Below are 19,564 nucleotides of genomic sequence, written 5' to 3' on the forward strand. Positions count from 1 at the left end.
AATGATGGCTCATTGGTCACATCTAACCTGTTGGACCTTTTCATCTGGCTCCTGAGTTCCCATTGGGAGCAAGGTTGGGGGCTTGTCCAGCTATGCCCACTGCTGCAGCTGGTATTGTGTGATCAGGAGCTTGCCCCCTTATGCCTGCTGCTCCCCAGCTGGAAAACCAGACTGGAGGTCAGAGCTGATGGCAGTGCAGGGGTGCCAATTTTTCTGGGGTACCCAAATTGGCTGGGGCCCCTGGACATGCCCCTTTGGAGCCACTGGGAGAAGGCTGGGTCAATGGACCACCAGACAGTTCACCTACTCATACATGGTCCTCAGGCCAAAAATGTGCCTGTCCCTGGTCTAGATAATACTTAGTCCTGCTTTAGGGCAGGGGTCTAGACTGGATGAGCTACTGACATCCCTCCCAGACCCACATATCTATGATTCTACAGTCAAGTGCTCTGAGCACAAGAGCAGGAAATATCGACTCCTAAGTGCTAATCCCTTACTCGACAGTGACTTGCTGTGTGACCTTTGGCAAACAGCTTAGGCCCAAATGTTCCAAACTTCCTCCTAATTTTGGATGCCTGAGCTGGGGCACTTTGATCTTGATTATCCAAGGTGATGAACACAGCAGCTCCCATTGAAAACCAGGCCCTAGACGTTTCAAAGTCAGCCAGGCAGCAATTAAGGCACCGAACGTGGCTACTTTCAAAAATGAGAGCCTTGGCCCTTCTGAGCCAGTTTTACCCACTGCAGAATGGTGATGATGGGCGTTGCCTTTCACTTCAAATATTGTGAGGATTCAATGAAGTGTCTGAACAGTATTATGAATATGAAAATCACTATGAGCAAAGTCACTCAGCAACTGAGGAGTGTTGTTGTTGTTGTTGTTGTTATTATTATTATTACCACCTGTTATTAGCCCTAACATCTGACTGTACACCATGGTATAATGAACAGTGACTTCTAAATACTAGTGAAACGCACATGTGTCTTCACCATCTTGCCCTAAATTTAATATGAATCATTATGGTAACAAAAACACCAACTATTTTTGATACTCTCCCTTGTGAGGATTGTTGTGGTGCTGGCATTTCTTGCAACTGATTTCTTTCACCTTTGGTTTCTTGGAATCTTTACTAACTCACTCTTAGACTATGTCCAGGACAGGCTGGATCATGTTAATGGTCTTGTGTTAAAGCACAGCACTGGGTCTTGGAAGATGTGATTTGCTACCTGGCTTTATGGCAACCCTCCTGTGTCAAAGGAGTAGCCATGTTACTCTGTATCCACAAAAACAAAGACCCACTTCGTCAGATACACGACTTCCTATGTGCCATCAGACAAGTTACTTAAACACTTGGTAGCTCAGTTTCCATACCTGTAAAATGGGATCAATGCTCACCACACCTGCGCAAATTACTTTAAAGGCATAAACCTGTTCACATTCTTACCCATCAGAAAACCTCATCCTCTGTCAACGAACCAGCAAATGAGCAAACACAAAGAATGAGAGCTGTTTGGCAGCATACAGCAAAACTACACAAAAATCCCACACCCTATTTTTACAGTGCCTTCCAATATACTTTACAAATTCCAGCTTAGTTAATCCTTGAGGAGTATTATATCCCATTATACAAATATGGGAAACAACAGACAGGTTATATGACTTTCCCAAGGCAACACAGTGATACAATTCCCAACTATTTGTCCTCTCCTCTAAGTAGTAGGTGATATTGCCTCAACCAAATGTATCCAGTTTTGTGTGTGTGTATGTGTGTGCATGTGTAGAGGGGTGTTAAGACAGACAGAATATAACCAGACAAAGCAGATTTTCACCAAGCACATCTGCTCTTGGGGAAAGTAACATGGGACATTCACTGATCAGCAGTAGTTAGGATTTTAATTTTCCACATCCACTAAGAAGGGTCAACTCCAGAACTGTCGAATATCCTGGGGCACTGATTCATCAGTGTCTCAGAGGTGATTGTGCCAACTCTTGAACCACTGAAACCACATCTTGTGGGACCTAGGTTTCCTGCCAAGGTCTCACATCCAAATGCTACCCCCTCTCAGCCTAGTTAAGCTTATTCATTCTGACTTAGTCACGGCAGAGGTTATTGGGCTGCAAATAGATGTAATTGTTTTGCTCGCTAAAAATATAACCTGGAAATGACTCCTGAGTTCATGTCTAGTTACCTGCAGAGCTCCATAATCAGTCCCTGGCAGCGCGAATGGGGATTCAGTTATCAGCACTCTGTTGAGAAAGTAGTGGTGAAAAGCTGGGGAGAGCAATTAGAGGAGCAATTACTGGCTCCACTCTAATCCACATGCATTTATTAATTTACACTCTCTTTTTCAGAATCCAATGACTTTAAAAGACTTTGGCATCCTGTGAATGGGTGTATTTGCATTGTGCATTTACCAGACACAATGCATCCCTGCCTCCGCTTGACAGTATGCTGCAATCTGATGGATTCAGGGAATGTTTTGGACCAGTAAGGGACATTAGTCCCCATGTCTTGGACAACTCTGACTTGGGTAATTATATTCTGCTGAACTAACCTCTCTTCGTTTCACATGGATACACATTTAGTTGCTATGCACCGTTATAGAGCTACATTTCACCTCAGGTGTGACTGAACTACATTTGTGGGCAAAGCGATTCTCATAGGCTGTGTCTAGATTGCCGAGAACTGTCATCAAAAGATATGCAAATTGCACGGTGTATTTGCATACCTTTTCCTAATAGTTCTATCAGGAGAGGCTCTTCTGACATTTGGCCGGCCACCCACCCACATGGGGCAAATGACATAAAAAAAATCCCTCTACCGACACATCCCTTTCTTCCTCGTGGTGTAGAGGAATGTCGTGGTGTACAGGGGCATCAACAGACCCATCAAGTCAGAGATGACTCCCTTAGACTTCCTAGCCTATCTTCCTACCCAGACAAACTGAACTTTATGATAATGGTCACTTGTAAAATCATAGCACATCAGGTCGTTCCCAGCCCCAAGAGACTAGCCTCACATCAACTTGTACAGAGAGGCCAAAGCAGGTCAAATATATGCACAGGTGAGTCACAGTTTGTAATTTTGTATGTGTGGTAGTGGTGCAAAAACTGCCAGTTTCCACAACATCTTTTGTTTCTGGGAATCTCCACTTTGTTTCCAGTAAACTTCTCTATAACAGTCCAAACAGACAGGAGATGCCGTCTCTTTCCCTGAATACATATTTACAGCTTCTTCTCATAGAAAACAAGCTGACAGTGTCACCACTGCCACTGGGGGCTTTTCTTTTGATGATGGAGTAAGTAAAGCATTTGGAGTGTTTGACTTGACAGTCAATCATTGCACATAACAATCACTTGCTCTGAACTGCTTGGTTAAAATTCTTCATTTGCATGCCACAAGGCTTCCTTCTTGTTGGATAGCTCATTTAGTTACAAGAGGGATATAAAATGTAAATATTTCCTCCTAGTTTACAATGGGATACAGACACATGAAAGCAATGCAAGTGGTATCCTACTAGTTTTCATGAAGTTTAAATGTAAAAAGCGTATTGGTTGTTTAACAATTTGATCTATACTACCACAGAATGAATTAGCCTGGGGCTCTGGCATGAGCCCATACCTTGTCTGCTGGCATCATAGCATCTACACTGAGAAAACAAACCACGAAAAGAAAACAAAACAAAAACAGACACCAGCAACTCTGCAATGGTAAGTCTCAGAGCCCATGATGACTGACTTGGGCTTGTGGGGGCTCACACCACAGAGCTAAAAATAGTGTGGACATCCCTGTTCAGGCTGAAGCTCAGGCCTTGAGACACTCCCCTCTCCACTGCCTTCCACCTGGTTTCAGAGCCCAGTTTTCATCCCAAGTGAGAACGTCTACACTGCTACTTTTAGCCACATAGTGCAAGTCCCATGAGTCCACGTCACTTGACCAAGACTTTGGGGCTTGTTTCCAAGTTTGTTTGTTTTTGCAGCATAGCGCACCTTGTATGATGTTAAACTCTTATGGGGCATAGTTTGCACACTGAATTAGAAAACCACCATCAGAAGATTACTGGGACAGAAAAACCCATTTCCTTCTATTTGATTATCAAGATGGGCTAAGACCAAAACCCCCTATCTAAACTCAAGATGCAGACTCCAGTTCAGATGGGAGTTCCCAGCTCCTAACTGTTTCTACAGTGATTTGAAAACATGAACCTAGAGAGTTGTGGCTGGATCTCAACTGTGAACCATTATCTTCAGGGGCATTTCGGTCTCTGCTCATTAGAGAGATACCAACTTCCACTCTGAACCTTGACTTTGGATCCAGGGCTGAGTTTTGCTCCCATCCAAACACTATGGCCATATTAAAGCTAGCGATTTCCCTCAAAATTTCCACCGGTTGATGTTATATAAAACTGGCCAGTACAACTAATTCTAAGCTGAATTCTGGGTTTTGTGGCTTACAGCTGCAGCAGAGATGGCCCAGCACAAGGCCCTTTCTAATACATAATTTCTCCCGCAATAACCTCTGTACAGTGAATGATCCACTAACCACAGGCAGCTGGCATTTTGTTTTTTCTCTTAATAGGGAAGCATCTGCTTCTTTCTGTTTGCTATGGAGCCCCCGTGGGAAGAGGGATGGGAGGTGCACAAAAAGAGACAGAGTGACAAACCAACTTGACATTAGCTCCAAACAAAAGCAGAGAAGACACATTTCAGTGAGACAGAAAACTGTGGCTCAGCTTGCTCATGCCTTGTGGTCTGGAATGCTCAGAGTACAAGATTGTGAACTTCACACCTATGTAATTAACGAAAATAGATTAATCTTTCTGACAGAGCCGACAAGCCAGGATACTCTTGGCTCATATGCATCACCAAACCTTGGGAGTCAGCTCAGAGAGCACAGAGCAAGCCTGTGATAAATAAATCCACGTAACACTGCTGGGCTATCCTATTAGAGGACATCCATTCCCAACCCACAGCCTCAGCAGCAAGTGAACTTGAACTGAAAAGGCAGATGTACCTGTATCACCCCTCTCCAATCAATCAGTTCTACATTTGGTCCAGACCCTGGAGTCAGGATTAAACCTACACTAGGCCTCACAAGACAGTTGAGCCTTTTGTTTTGGCCTCCACATTGCAGATTTCAGTCCCACCGATCAATGAGCACAAGTTCCTCTTCCTCCTGTAACAGTCCACACTTCACCTCAAAACACATCGTACACAGCTGGAGTGAGGCTCTCTGGCATCAGCAACTCAACAATTATGAAAAACGACTGCTACAATTAACTGAAAATCAAATTTATTTGCAACAAACAGCATGACAAACAACAATTTTCACATTTGATGCTCAACCTAGCCTTTTAAGTTGGTAGAACTCAAGTCAATAAAAGTAGTAGGCATCCTTCGATCCTGAGGGATCATAGGTTTGCGCCCCAGTTGGACTGATTTGAGCAGCGTCTTCTGTGGCTGTGCAATCCAATGCGGGAGTGGCAGTCCTTTCCGCACTGTGAGCAGCAGTAGGCAGATGTCGCTCTGGTATCACGGGCACTGATCTTCCTGAGGGCTCTCCTGTCTTTCGCTTCCTTCACCAAGGTAGTTGCATACATAACAAGAGCTTCCTTCACTCTCTGTTTCCAGGCATGCCTGTCTGAGGCAAGTGAATGCCAGGTGTTCACACTGATAGAGAGAGCGCTGAGGTCATGCTTGCACATGTCCTTGTAGCACAATTTAGGTCGCCCTTTCGGCCTCTTTCCAGACGCCAGTTCACCGAAGAGGAGGTCCTTCGGTACTCAGCCATCCGTCATGCGTGAGACATGGCCCAGCCAGCGCATACGCCTCTGTTTGAGAAGGGTGAACGTGGAGGCGGTGCCTGCCCTCTCAAGCACTGAGCTATTGCGGACCTTGTCCTGCCATGAGATACTGAGTATGCGCCTAAGGCAGCACATGTGGAATGCGTTGAGCCGCTGCTCTTGTTTTGAGCGCAAAGTCCATGTTTCACTGGCGTACAGCAGTGTGCTCAAAACACAGGCTGTGTAGACCTGCACCTTGGTGTGTACAGTGAGCTTATTGTTAGCCCATACTCTCTTCATCAGCCTGGAGAACGTTGTGGCGGCTTTTCCAATGCGCTTGTTGATCTCACTATCAAGTGACAAGTTGTCCGAGATCGTCGAGCCTAGGTACACGAACTCATGGACGACTTCCAGTTCGTAGTCTAGCACGTTGATAGATGGCTCGTTACCCACTTTTTGGCCCATCACCTGCGTCTTCTTTAAGCTGGTTGTGAGGCCAAATTCCACACATGCATCCGCAAAGCGAGTTATGAGTGACTGCAGTTCCTGCTGAGTGTGAGCAGCAATAGCTGCATCGTCAGCAAAAAGGAACTCCCTTAGACTCTTCGTAAGCACCCTGGTCTTCGCTCTAAGCCTCGACAGTTTGAAGAGGTTGCCATCCATTCTTGTGCGGAGAGAGATGCCCTCTGTAGCAGTTCCGAAGGCATATTTGAGCAAAACTGCAAAGATGCCAAACAGCGCTGGAGCCAGCACACACCCCTGCTTCTCTCCGCTGAGAATCTCAAAGGGTTCGGATGTGGATCTGTCATATACGATGGTCCCCTTCATGCCTTCATGGAAGGCCTTAATAATGCTGAGCAGAGTTGGGGGACAGCCGATCTTAGCCAGAATTGCAAACAGGCCTTTTCTGCTGACGAGGTCAAATGCCTTGGTCAGGTCGATGAAGGCAACATACAGAGGTTTGTTCTGCTCCCTGCACTTTTCTTGTAGTTGCCTAACAAAGAAAACCATGTCTATGGTGGACCGTTCAGCTCTGAACCCACACTGAGACTCAGGGTAGACTCTCTCCACGAGAACATTGAGCCTCTTCGGAACAACACGTGCAAGTAGCTTCCCCACGGTACTGAGAAGGGAGATGCCGTGATAGTTGTTACAATTGCTTTTGTCACCCTTGTTCTTGTAGACAGTCACGATGTTAGCATCCCTCATATCTTGTGGTACACTGCCTTCTCTCCAGCATTGGCAAAGTATTCCATGCAGCTCTGAAACTAGGGTACCGTTGGTGCATCTGAGGATTTCTGAGGGAATACCGTCTTTCCCTGGGGCTTTTCCAGAAAGTCAATAAAAGGACGATAAATAAATATCTAAAACATTTTTTATACAGGTCTGATCTATTTTTTGCTATGCTAATCTGTGCTGTTTGCTTTCTTGGCACACTCAATCTGGCTAAAACCAATTTGTTGCAGCAGAAACCCTTATTCTCTTTACATACATATTCTAAATTTGGTATTACAACACTATATTGTTACAGACTAACACACTTAGTAATTTGTTACTGTTATTAATTACTTTTGTTAATCTTATTAATTGTACTCCTGTAACATTTCATATATGCCTCTGGTTTAGTTAGTTTAGTAAGTCAAAGTTAGAGTTTCTAATATTGTGCCCATCTTAATGAGATTAGAAGAATGCTGGAGGCCAAAGCCAAGATGCTTGAAATACTAGGTACTTTGGAAGTCCTTGTAACACTGATCGTGTGTGAAAGCGGAATGCCTGTGTTGAGATAAAGGTACAAAGAGTATCCTTAAAGCCAGACGGCCAAGGAGGAGCAAAGCATGGGTGAAGATAGATTCAGCAGGACATCAGGAAAGAACCATCAGTATCAGGAGTGGTTGGATTGAAAAATTGACAAAATGAGCCTCTCGGAAATGTTTTGGGAACAACTGATATCAGAGAGATAACTACCAGTCACAGACTGACACAGCAGGTTCCACCAACTTCAACAAGGAAAAAGGATTATAAAAGCTGCGTGCTTTGCCATTGGACTTTCGGTTCATCCTGCCACCAACTCCAGGAGGACATCAGATCATGACCGACAAGGCCCTGCTCCCCCTCTGTGATAGATCTAGCTCGCCACTAGATTGATCCAGACACTGGATTGGTAACTATAACATCTTCTGGCAGGACTGTGTGCATGGTGTGTGTATGTGTGTGCGTGATTGAAAAGCATATGCTACTGCTGTATTCTCAATAAAGGTGGCGTGCTGCCTTTTCGCCTTCAAAAGATCTCGTGTGCTTCGTTTAAGCATAACAATATCAATGATGACTTGTTTATTTACTTAATTTATTTGGTCTGTTTGAAATGTTTACCTCCTCTCTGCTGTCCAGACCAGCTCGAGAAAATATTCACTTTGGCTTTTCATATCAAGCAAAAACATCACAAGCTAATGGAGCCAGGCAGTGTATATCAATAAAGCTCCTCCACAGTCAATAGAGTTACACTGATTTAACCAATAGGCTATAGGCTAACTGTTATCATTAACCAGCCCACTTACAGAGCTAAGGAGATAGGAAATTTCAAGCACAGAGGAAAAGAAAGAAGATGATTTACAAATGAAATGGTTATTGACATTCCCTAATTTGTTATTCAAGGTGTGCTTCATGCCCATGCCATGTTTGGTGTGTATATGCTACGAGCATCCCTGCCAAAGACTTTTCCCTCAGTGGTATTTGTCCAGCTGATTTTAGAGCCCTCTGGTTTTATGCTGATGTACATGGCTCAGCACCTTCTCAGCTTCTCCTTGCAGGCTAACTCTGATGGGGGGACGGGGATAGAAGAGTAGGTCACAGAAGGGACATGAGCAACACATTTCAAAGAACAACAGTTACGGAAGGCCAGTCGCCACTTTTTAATATTTGAGTGCTTGCCCGTATCCAGTTCACATTAGGTGAGTCACAAGCACTATTCAATGAAGAGGACTCAGAGCTCATCGATATGAGTACTGCAACAGTGCTCACCCAAATCTGGCATCATCTGGAGTCTGCTGGGTATGGGGGCAGTGGAATGGGAAGATATGTATTGATGACAGGTTGCAGCCCTGCATATATCTTGAATTGGAATCTGAACCAGACGTTTTGCTGAACAAGCTTGAACTATCACAGAATAAGCAGTACACATGACAGGCAATGAAACATTCTCTTCCTGGTAGCATGCCTGAATACAGGAGATTATTCAGCAGGCCTTGCGTCCTCTTCACTATTAACACAAAGAGAGGCACAGACCTGCAAAATGGCTTAGTTCCCTTGATGCAGAAGACAGGGAACACCTAAACTCCATTGTGTGAAATTGCCGCTCCTCTGATTTCTTGTGCAGCTTGGTGAAGAAGACTGGAAAGAAAATGTCTTGGTTGCTGTGGAACTGAGAGTCTACCTTTGGCAGGAAGGCTGGAGTCTGTGTGTGCACTTGAACCTTATCCTTGAAGAACATGTACAATGGTTCTGATATAAGGGCCCTAATTTCAGAGACCCTTCTGGCTGAGGTAGCCACTATCAGGAAGGAGACCTTGCAGTAGAGAAAGAGAAAACAATGCCAGCAGCTCAAAGGGAGGGCCTATGAGTCCTCATAGGAACAAGTTCAAATCCCACAGGAGAATCAGTTTGCAAACCTGAGGGAAAGGTCTCTCTAATCCCTTCAGAAAGCAAACAGTAATCTTGTGAGAGAAAGCTGTCCTACCACCCTATGGCAAGTAGAAGGCCAAAATTGTTGCTAGATGCACCTTGGCGGATGTGAGGGCCTGCCTTGTTGTTTTAGGTGGAGAAAGAAGCCCAGAATAGACTGATGGGAAGACTGAGTCAAAGAATGGCCTAGTTGGGATGAGCATATTGAGAAAGCTTCTACTACGCTAGGTAGGTAATTTTGGAGAAAGGAGGAAATTTTAGAAAACCTGTACAGTGCCTAAATCACTACTGCTTATCGCTAAAAGCAGGCAAGGTAGCAGGCCATAAATGGGCCTATGCAGCAGTCTTACTTAGCATGACCACGTCAAGAGAGGAAGGTGTTTAGGTGCCACAGAAAGGCCATCTTGACCCTGCATGCTTCTTGATGATGGGATCTTTTTTGAAACTGCTGAGCTATGTATTTAGAAATCATGAAGCTTGTTTATGGGCCCTCAGGGATGTGTCTGTCAGAGGCTAAGGATATGCAATATCTGAAAAAACATCTGGCTAATTGATGATCAGAAGGTAATTTCTTGCCTAGCTTTTAAAACTGCTTAATAAGTTTTCTTTGAACGATGTGTTATTGTAATACTAATGGATACATAGAAGAAAAGTTTGAGGGGCTCTTCAGGGACTCTCCCTCTGGACACATCTTATGGTCTGCATTGGTAAATGGAAAACTGGCCATCAGAAGACTTACTGTGCCACTTGGGAACTTGGCCCAACTTCAGTAACCATTGAGGATTGGGGTGTTTTATGAACCTGCTGCAGACGTGTAAGTGTTTGAGACTAAAGTTTAACTTGAAGTGAAAGCACCCTTGTGTTGTCCTGTTTACATCAGCCATCTGTTGGTCAGATGGTCACGTGTCCCTTGATTTATTTCCTGACACCACCTCGCACAGCATAAAATTACCGAGAGCTTTGGGTTGAAATAACCACATATATCAGTGGTGGATGGCTTCTTAATTTGCTGCAAGACCTGTCAAACTTGTTCCAAACAGGTTTGATCCTTTGGATTCAATCATGGAGTTTCCACTCAGAAAAGTGAAGCAACACAAGTTTCAGATGGATTAATGACCATGGTTTTGTGAGATCCGGTCTGGACAGAATGGGAGGGGTAGCAGAGGTGCTACTGATTAATATAGCAGCATACCAAACTAGTGTGAGAAGGGTTATGCCAGGGCTACAAGAATAATAACTGTGGCATTTGATTTCAGGAGGACCTTCACAAATAATATTTGCGAAGATGAAACTGCAGATCTTCAACACAAATGTGAAGAGCGGGCTCTTGTATGGATGTGAGACTTAGCACAGTAAAGAGTCTTCAAATCACAAGCTATAGACATTCATAAACAGATGCCAGAGGGGGCAACTGGCAAAATTATGACATTGCCAAGAGGGTCAGTGCCCCAGGCAACTGATGGTGCCAATGAAGTCGATGCCATTGGGGCAACTAGTCCTATGAACCATCCCACAGAGGGGCTCCCAATGAAGCTAACGGCAACAACTGTGGCACCTGAGGATCCCCAACGCTGATGCCAATGATGGGGCCCTGGATGCAGGGTGAATGAACTGCCTCTCACTCGTGATATACTCACAGAGTCCTGAATGGCCACTGCAGAGCTGGCTGCTAATGCAGGGACCACTGTCCTGTATAAGAAAGCCGATTCCTCCGAGACGAGGAGCGAGCCCTGCTACTCCTACTACAACTGGAGTGGTACCAATCAGACTCCGAGCTCAAGACCTCCAAGGCCGAAGACCAAAGCGGTGCCAGCCCTGATGGTGCCTGTGTCAACACCGGATGGGATGCCAGCACCGGTGCCATGGTCACCAATGGTGCTGTAGGCATAGGCAGACGCACCAGCATGGAGGGTTTGCCGCGAGAGGGGAGATGACTAGGCATTTACCTCAAGGATGGATTCCTCCTCAGCAGAGAGAAGGGCGCCATAACCTGAAGAAGGCTCTGCACTACCTGGAACGCTTCTGACACCAAAGGCAGTTGCACTGGAGAGCAAGAGCTGGACATCCAGATTGGCGTTGGAAGACAGACCATCCAGGGCCTGCCCTTGGTGTGCATCTCCTGACACCATCTGAGAAGTCTCCCGGCACTCAGGAGCAGCTGCAGAATGGCCCCTGTTGTGCCATTTCTTTTTGTGAAGCACCAGGTACTGGGACTTGTGCCTCTGGGGAAGCTGGGCTACCGGCCCTTGATCATGGTGCTGGACCCCCTTCTCCTCTGCTGATGCCACAGCTGAGCTCAGCGTTGGCACTTCGCAAAGAGGAGGATGTGCTTGGCCCCGGGGACAGGGAGTTCTTTAGTTGAAGAGTTGCCTCCATTCACAAAATTTGGAAGTGTTGAGCTCTACTTTTCAGAGTCCTTGGCTTGAAGGTCTTGCAAACTGGGCAGCAAACCCATTGATAACTCTCGCCCAGACATTTCAAACAAGCTGAGCGAGGATCAATCTTTGACATGTGCTTCCTGAAGTTGATGCAGACTTTAAAACCTGGATATACCTTCCCATGCCCCAGCATCAAGGCCTTGAGGTGGGGGAAACAACCAGCCTTCTAAGAGCCAAACAATTAACACTAACTACTTACTAATAATGAAAAAAAACAATTTAAATGTAATGACAGCTACTAACAGATTATGGCTTAATAGCTATCAGCTAACCACAAAGAGATTGCTTTCATGAGCGCAGGGAGTTACAGCAACCGACACAGCAGCAAGAAAGAATTGAGTGGGGGTTGGGTCGGGTGTTGCCTATAGTGGGTGTCATAACAGCACCTCTCCAGAGGGTGCTGCTCTGACCTGAGCAGACGGATGGCTACTGGCTAGGTGAAAATATTTCCAGCAACTGACCATGTGTGTGCGGGCACACCTACATTGGAATGCACATGAACAATCTCTCGAAGAATAACAGTGGCTACTGAGTTCAAGTGGTGTCTATTTGGTGAGGACACTGAAGCTAAACACATCTGTAGGTGCCTGATGTGCAGCCTTGTCTGGCAGACCATACAAGTGCACATGATCATATTTCTCAGGAGTTTAGGCAAATGTGGGTGTGACAGGGTATACTCATCCCGCGCTGACCAGGCTTCCTGGACGGAGAGAGTCCTGCCGAGCACACTCCAGCTGAAGCCCTGGTATACAAACCAGAGGAGACAATCAGTCATGGCTGGCCAATTGGGGGAAGGAGCTCCTGTCCTCGCTGAAGAGCCTGGGGAGCAGCAGGAGCCCTGGAGGAACAGCAGCTTGGAGAACAAGTCTGCAGAGGAGCAGCAGCCGGAGACTGAGCAGTGCTGCGTATCTGGACTGGGGTAGGAAGTAGCCTGGGGCAGGGAGCCAGGAGGCTGTCCTGCTGTGCTTGGTGTGTTTCGGAGGGATTCCCCACTGAGCTGGTGGTTGGGGGCACGCCCAACACTGAAAGGGCCCTGGGCTGGGGTCTGGTGGAGGGTCCAGGCCCTCCTAACCCCACACTAGTGATCCCATGGAGTGGGGAGCGTCAACTGCTATATTGACTATGCTGCTGAGGCCTGACTGCTATATATAACTAAGCCACTAAGGCCTGAACTTGAATGACGAGGCTACAAGGCCTCAGTGACTGGGCTGTGAGAGGGCCACTGCAGGACATGCCCCCTTGGAAGAAGAGTGGGGCAGGAGGCCCTGCCACGGTGGGCTGTTGTGATTGGATGGGCCATAACCTTAGATATCGGGTCTGACGTTGTCCGGAATGGAGCTTCTGGAAGGAAGACTTTGTACCAGGTCAAGTCGAGCACTGCCCCCATGAGCTCTGTTCTCTGTACTGAGATTTGACTTTTGTTCATTTATCAGTGGGCAGCCTAATGCGTGGAAGGTGGCTTGGATGTGATGCTGTTCTTTACTTGGGCCTCTGAGAGACTCTTGATCAGCCACTTGTCAAAATTCTGGATGACGTCTGAGGAACAGAGGAGACTGGTGGTGGGCGGTGGGAGGAGCGGGGCAAAGAGGGCATCAGCCACATGTCCCCCCACCTGGGGAAGAGCCAGAACAACCCCACTCTGTCCCCAGCCCTGCTCTCCCTGCCCATGCTTTGCCCCTGCCTCGCCTCTTCCCAGCCAAGCTGGTCTGGGGGACTTCTGGGGCTGTAGGGCCAGCATCTGCAGTGGGGTCTGTGCCCCTCGGCACTCACCGGAAGTGGGGAGCAGGGAAGTGCAGCAAGGTGACCCCAGCTCCCACTGCTCCATAACCACGCTGCTTCCGGGGAGTGCTGGGACAATCCTGCCTGCTTCCCTGCAGCAGTGCAGCTGCAGAGCAGCACAAGTTGGGACTGCCTTGCTGCACTCCCCCGGCCACTGCAGGTGAGAGTGGGGCGTGGAATGGCATGGACTCCTGTCGCCAGAACTGGCCCTCTGCCCAGCTAGTCCTTCTGGCTGGCTGCTGGGCAGCCCTTCAGGGGTCTGCACCTCCTCTCCCAGAGCACCTTTTCTCTCCTGCTCACACTCGTTGAAGCTGACGGTTGTCCTATCAGACTCAGCGATGAAGGGAGAGAGAGTATTAAGTCCCTGGCTACTGACAGCAGTCTCTTATGGAAGCCTCTCCTACACACTTCAAACAAGTGCAGTGTGAGCTGCTTCCTGGCGTGGGCTTACCACAGGAGGTACAAGCCTTGAAGACTGGCGACTGGGTAGCATGCCTGACCCAGGGACAAATGGAGCCTTTCAATGACCTAGGAGGGGTTCTAACAATCTATACTAGTAATATTTCACTACAAGCACAAAAACACTAATAAACTGAGATACAGAGAAGAAACCATTGAAAAATACTTTGCTGAAGCAATAGCTGTTGATCCAGCAACCAATGTGGGTTGTAAGAAGGAACTGAGAGGGCACAGGGTCAGCAGCATGCCTTATACCAGTTCTTAATCGCTGACCTGACAGACACCACTGAGGGGAACAATCTTCAGCACACAGTACATGTACACCTAACATGGAATGGACACAAGCAAACCCTTGAAGAAGAATGACAGTCTGTAGGTGCAGTGTGTTCTAATGGTCAGAGAACTCAGTTAGGGATCTATTCCTGGTTCTGTACCCTTACACAGGTCCTTTAACCTCTTTTTGACTCCATTTAGCCATATACAAAAATTTACATCTACCAAGCAGGAAGAATATATTGGACAAGACAGTCTTACTCTACACATACAATGGACTGGATAACCTAACAGGTCTTTCTTGTGCTTGTAACCTTGTAGATATTTAGAGACTGGGAAGTGTTTTCAGATTCTAGACTGCAGGATGCTATATAATTGCTAAGTATTATTGGCTGTGTCTTCACTACAAAAATAACTTCGAAGTTGCTTACTTTGAAGTACAACTTACTTCGAAGTAAGCAACTTCGAAGCAGAGCATCTACACATACCCTACTTTGAAGTTAAACTTTGAACTAAGGCACTATTCCATTCCCAGGAATGGAGGACAGACTTCAAAGTTGGGCTTCCTACTTCAAAGTTAACTTCAAAGTAAGGGAAAATGTGCGTAAAGTCTCTGCTGGCTACTTCGAAGTAGTGCCTAACTTCAAAGTTAACCACAAGCTAGGTCAAAGGGATAGCTCAGTGGTTTGAGCATTAGCCAGCTAAACCCAGTGTTGTAAGCTCAATCCTTAAGGACGCCATTTAGGCATGAAAGCAAATAAATATCAGTGATGGTGCTTGATCCTGTCAAGAAGACAGGGGACTGGATGAGATAACTTCCCAAAGTCTGTTCTAGGAGATGTGTATCTCCTATTATATTACAGTTTAGGCACACCCTTTAAGTTAGTTATTGCCCTTTGCAACTTCTCTGAAGAACAAAAACCATGACTATGAGGACTATGAGCACAAGCATAAAATACCAGCAATATTATGACAGTCATATACACCACTGTTTCCCAATTTTATTCGGCTACAGAACACTTTTAAACTCGAAAAAAAATTGTGGAACCCCTAATAACAGTCTTATATATGAAACTGAAAAAGTAGACCACAAGTAAGCAAGGATAATAATAAACAAATGCTAAGCAAGGTCATGAGCTCAACATTTAGTTTAACTGCACATTTTTAAAAACAAAAATCACATTTAATGTGTATAAAAGTACAGCTCAAAAATATGCATTATATTGGCAGTTTTTAATGCAAAGAGTGTTTTCTCTTCTTGGCAAATTCTTTTTAATACTGGAAAGTTGGATTCGCATATCTGGCGCAGCATTCAGTCAAATTTTGTATTTCGTTTTTGTTGCTGTGCAATTTGAGAACCCAGTTTTGCACAAGTATGTGCTGGTGAAGGGTAACACCCGACAAATTGCACGTCTTGATAAAGCTGCATATTCTTGACTAAACCACCTCAAAATGCAATCAAAGAAACTTCTTTACATTTTTGTATTGGCCGCCTGAAGCAATTGAGTGAGTATGGGGATTTATGGTAGTGTATAACAGGCAATCCTACCACTGACTGACTGTGTTCACAGTGCTGAGTAGTGACATCATTATCCCCACTCTCTGGCTAAGCTGACATTACACAAGGACACTCACCATGGCAGATGCAAATGAAAATTGTTTTTAATAACACTAATAAATGCTTAGTTATTATTATTAATTTTAAATAACAAAATGTTACTGTAATGGAATTTTCTCACAGAACCCTTACTTTCATTTTTCATTTTGGAACATCAGTTGGGAACTACTGATACACACAAATTAGACGTGTGCAGTTGTGAGCATCCCCCATAAGTAACGCAGGATGTACCAGCGACACACTATGTCAATTGTTCTGTTCATCATTTGCACTACCGCAAGTTCCAGTCTCTTTGTTTGCCCATTTCACACTTTCCTGGATGGAGACGAAACACAGTTTCTGCCAACCTAAGAGTGCCTGGGATACACTCTTGACAGTCTAGTATCAATTATTAGAGAGGTAGCCGTATTAGTCTGTAGCTTCAAGAACAACAAGAAGTCTTGTGGCACCTTATAGACTAACAGATATTTTGGAGCATAAGCTTTCGTGGGCAAAGACCCACTTCATCAGATGCAGGAGTGGCGGGGGGTATAGTTTCAGAGGGGTATTTAAAGAGTGGGGTCCCAGTAAATGGGAGGGCCAGAGCTGACAAGGTCTATTCAGCAAGGTGGAAATGGCCCAGTATCAATAGTACTTTTTAAAAGAGGAAAAAACAAGTTAGCTCAGACAGGGGGATGTGAGCCTTTGTCAGAGTCTAATGGGGAAATATTAATGCCCAGGGCAGAGAAGCTGCTTTTGTAAGCTGCGAGCCACTCCCAGTCTATGTTTAATCCATGGTTAATGGAGTCAAATTTGCAAATAAATTGCAGCTCAGAGATTTCTCTCTTTATTTGATTTTTGAAATTTCTTTGTTTCAGGACTGTCACCCTTAAATCTGACACTGAGTGTCCAGGGAGATTGAAGTGTTCCCCCACAGGCTTCTGTACATTACCGTTCCTGATGTCTGATTTATGTCCACTTATTCTTTTACAGAGAGACTGTCCAGTTTGGCCAATGTAAATTGCAGTGGGGCATTGCTGGCACATGATGGCATATATTATATTAGCAGATGTGCAGGTAAAGGAGCCCCAGTGGTATGGCTGATGTTAAGTCCTGTGATGATGTCACTGGTGTAGATATGTGTGCAACTAAGGCTTCTTCTACATTAGGCAGGTTAACTGATTGCAGATAAGCATTTCTAGCTATGACAACTGCATAGCTAGAGCCGACATCTGCAATTGACTTACCTGGCTGTCTTCACAGGGGGAGTTTGAAGGGAGAAACTCTCCCACTGACCTCCCTTATTCCACACAACATTGAGGAGTACGAGGGTCAACTGCCAACCCCAGATAGTTCGATTTCACATGTCTCTACCAGGCGCACAAAATCAAACTCAGGCAGATCAACCCTGACTGGGCTGATCTTCCCCCAGTCTAGACATACTCTCAAGCTCATGCATTATGGCTCTTTGCCTCCCTCTTATGGCTAGAGCCCAAAGATGTTTATTTTACTGATTCCACGCTACTCAGCCTGTTCTTCCGGTTCAGGAACTAGATGCTCATGCTCAAAATGTTTCAGGTTCAATCACTGCCAACAAATTGCCAAGGAATGCAATTACATATGCATACAATAGGCAGAGACAAAGCCATGTTGATCTTCCTCTGGCATTTTCTCTCATTGCTCTGTGCAATGCCTTGAAAACAATCCTCTGTGCAGGTCTCAGGATCCTTTATAGCTCTGAGTTATTCCCTTACCTAGATCTGGTCCTCAGCACAGAGCTGATTAACGCACACTGCTTACAGCAGCACCTGATGAATTGCACTAACCTGTTCGGCAGAATTCATCGGCCTCCTGGTGCACCATGTCTTTGACTCGATTGCTATAGGTCAGCCTTGAGTCTTGATCGTAAGCCTTCAGCGTCTCACTGGAGCTGTAGGACTTCTGGGGTATTTTGTTGTCTTCGCTCTCTGCCGAGGAGCTAGTGTAGCGTCGCTCGGTGTCACGGCGCCTGGTCAGCGATCGGTATGGTTTTCTCTCTTTCACATCCATGGCACTTTTGTCAGAGTCTTCAACATTAAAATAAGAGCGTCTGTGTGGGGATCAGATTGGAATAATCTGAAAGAGAGCATAAAAGATAAGTGATTTGAGCTGATCCCATTAGACAGACAAGGGTTGGGGTGGGTTTGTTGGTTTGGTTGGTTTTTTTTTTTTTTTAAGCTTTTAATTCAGTCTTACAACATACAAAAGAAAAGGTGTCTAATGCACTTCTGGGAATCCACTTACAAGAAATACTTATAAAAGGAAATTATCAAATATCTGTGTCCCAAGCCATTCACTGTACCTCTCATTTATAACTGCAACTGCTCTAAGAACTGCTGTTTGGCACCCACAGCCATTTGTAACCAGCATTATTAGTATGTCCAAAGTGTGAACATCACTGAGATTTTCCAAAAGTGACTAGCAATTCTGGATTCCTCATTCTGAGTTCAACCCACTTCTAACACCTTACAGGAGCCTAATTTTCAGAAAGCACTGAGCACTTGAGCTTTGAAAATAAACTTCCTGCACACGGCCAGGTTAGCACACGTGTTTTGCTGCCCTCGCTCTATTGAAATTGGAATTCAGACCCTAGGCTGTCAGTTTGGCACATGTCACCAGATCGCAGCCTACTAATACATAAATAAAAGTGAAATAATGTATACTTTGTTGGCATCAGCATAACAGATGCCTTGATAAACTGCCCCACCCTTGACCTCCATCTGTCTGATCTATTCTACAAATCCAGACTTCATTGTAATAGATCTGCACTGCAAACTGAAACTTTGCTTCTGAATATCCTCATGGTGGGTTCCGTTTAAAGTAATCATTATCTCCTTTGCTAGTTTTGGGCACACCCCCAAAAGTGGACATACTCACATTCCTAGTCACTTTTGAAAATATAGATCTATATTTTAAGTGGGTCTTTATGGAGTACTTTAGGTTAGAGAGACTGAACAGTGAAAGAAAAAAGCAAGAGAGTGTCCAAGAGAGCAGGCTGCTAGAGTTCTGGAGAGTGAAGAATCAGGGTCATCATTTGGGGGAACAAAGGGGGTGGCAGCCCTATCCCCTCCCCCCCATCCCAAGAACCCTGCCATTGCAGGACATTGGCTCCTGCCTCCCTTCTACCCAGGAGTGTGAGGAATGTAGGACACTTTTTGTATGCATCTCTGGCCCTGCTGTTTCTCTGAGGCTCTCCCACCTGCCCCCAGCCACACTGACTGAAAAGAAATTTCACTGTCTCTCCCCTCTCTGGGCTGACTACTCTTTGCCTTATCACCTAGGAATGCTTCAGTGGAAGAGCTGCCGAATTAAAGAATGATCACTTCCTTGGATCTTTTCCCTGCTGTCAAGAAACAAAAATGCTATCACACCACAAACATTGCTTAAATTACATTTCAAACTCTCCTATTTTTTCCAAAGCTCCAATTTTTTTTTTTGGGGGGGGCATATGACAGTACTTGAGGGTGGGGTATCTATTTTTCCATTTAGTTCCACTTTACACTTTTCTGAGAGATTC

The 19,564-nt window shown here is 45.4% G+C and overlaps 1 protein-coding gene across 3 annotated transcripts in view; it reads right to left on the minus strand.

The window, feature by feature from the left end:
* The window catches only part of TENM4 (teneurin transmembrane protein 4), a 493,982-nt gene extending 475,904 nt beyond the window's left edge, over positions 1-18,078 (minus strand). For 2 of the 3 annotated variants that reach the window (XM_074983375.1, XM_074983367.1), the window contains exon 1: positions 17,835-18,057. In XM_074983375.1, coding sequence (XP_074839476.1) covers positions 17,835-18,057 — 223 coding nt within the window. Of the gene's footprint in view, positions 1-17,834 lie in introns of all 3 variants that reach the window. The other variant, XM_074983382.1, reaches the window with a different exon arrangement.
* Positions 18,079-19,564: the final 1,486 nt, after the last annotated feature.

Source organism: Carettochelys insculpta, chromosome 1, assembly GCF_033958435.1.
Source record: "Carettochelys insculpta isolate YL-2023 chromosome 1, ASM3395843v1, whole genome shotgun sequence".
Lineage (NCBI taxonomy): Eukaryota > Metazoa > Chordata > Testudines > Carettochelyidae > Carettochelys > Carettochelys insculpta.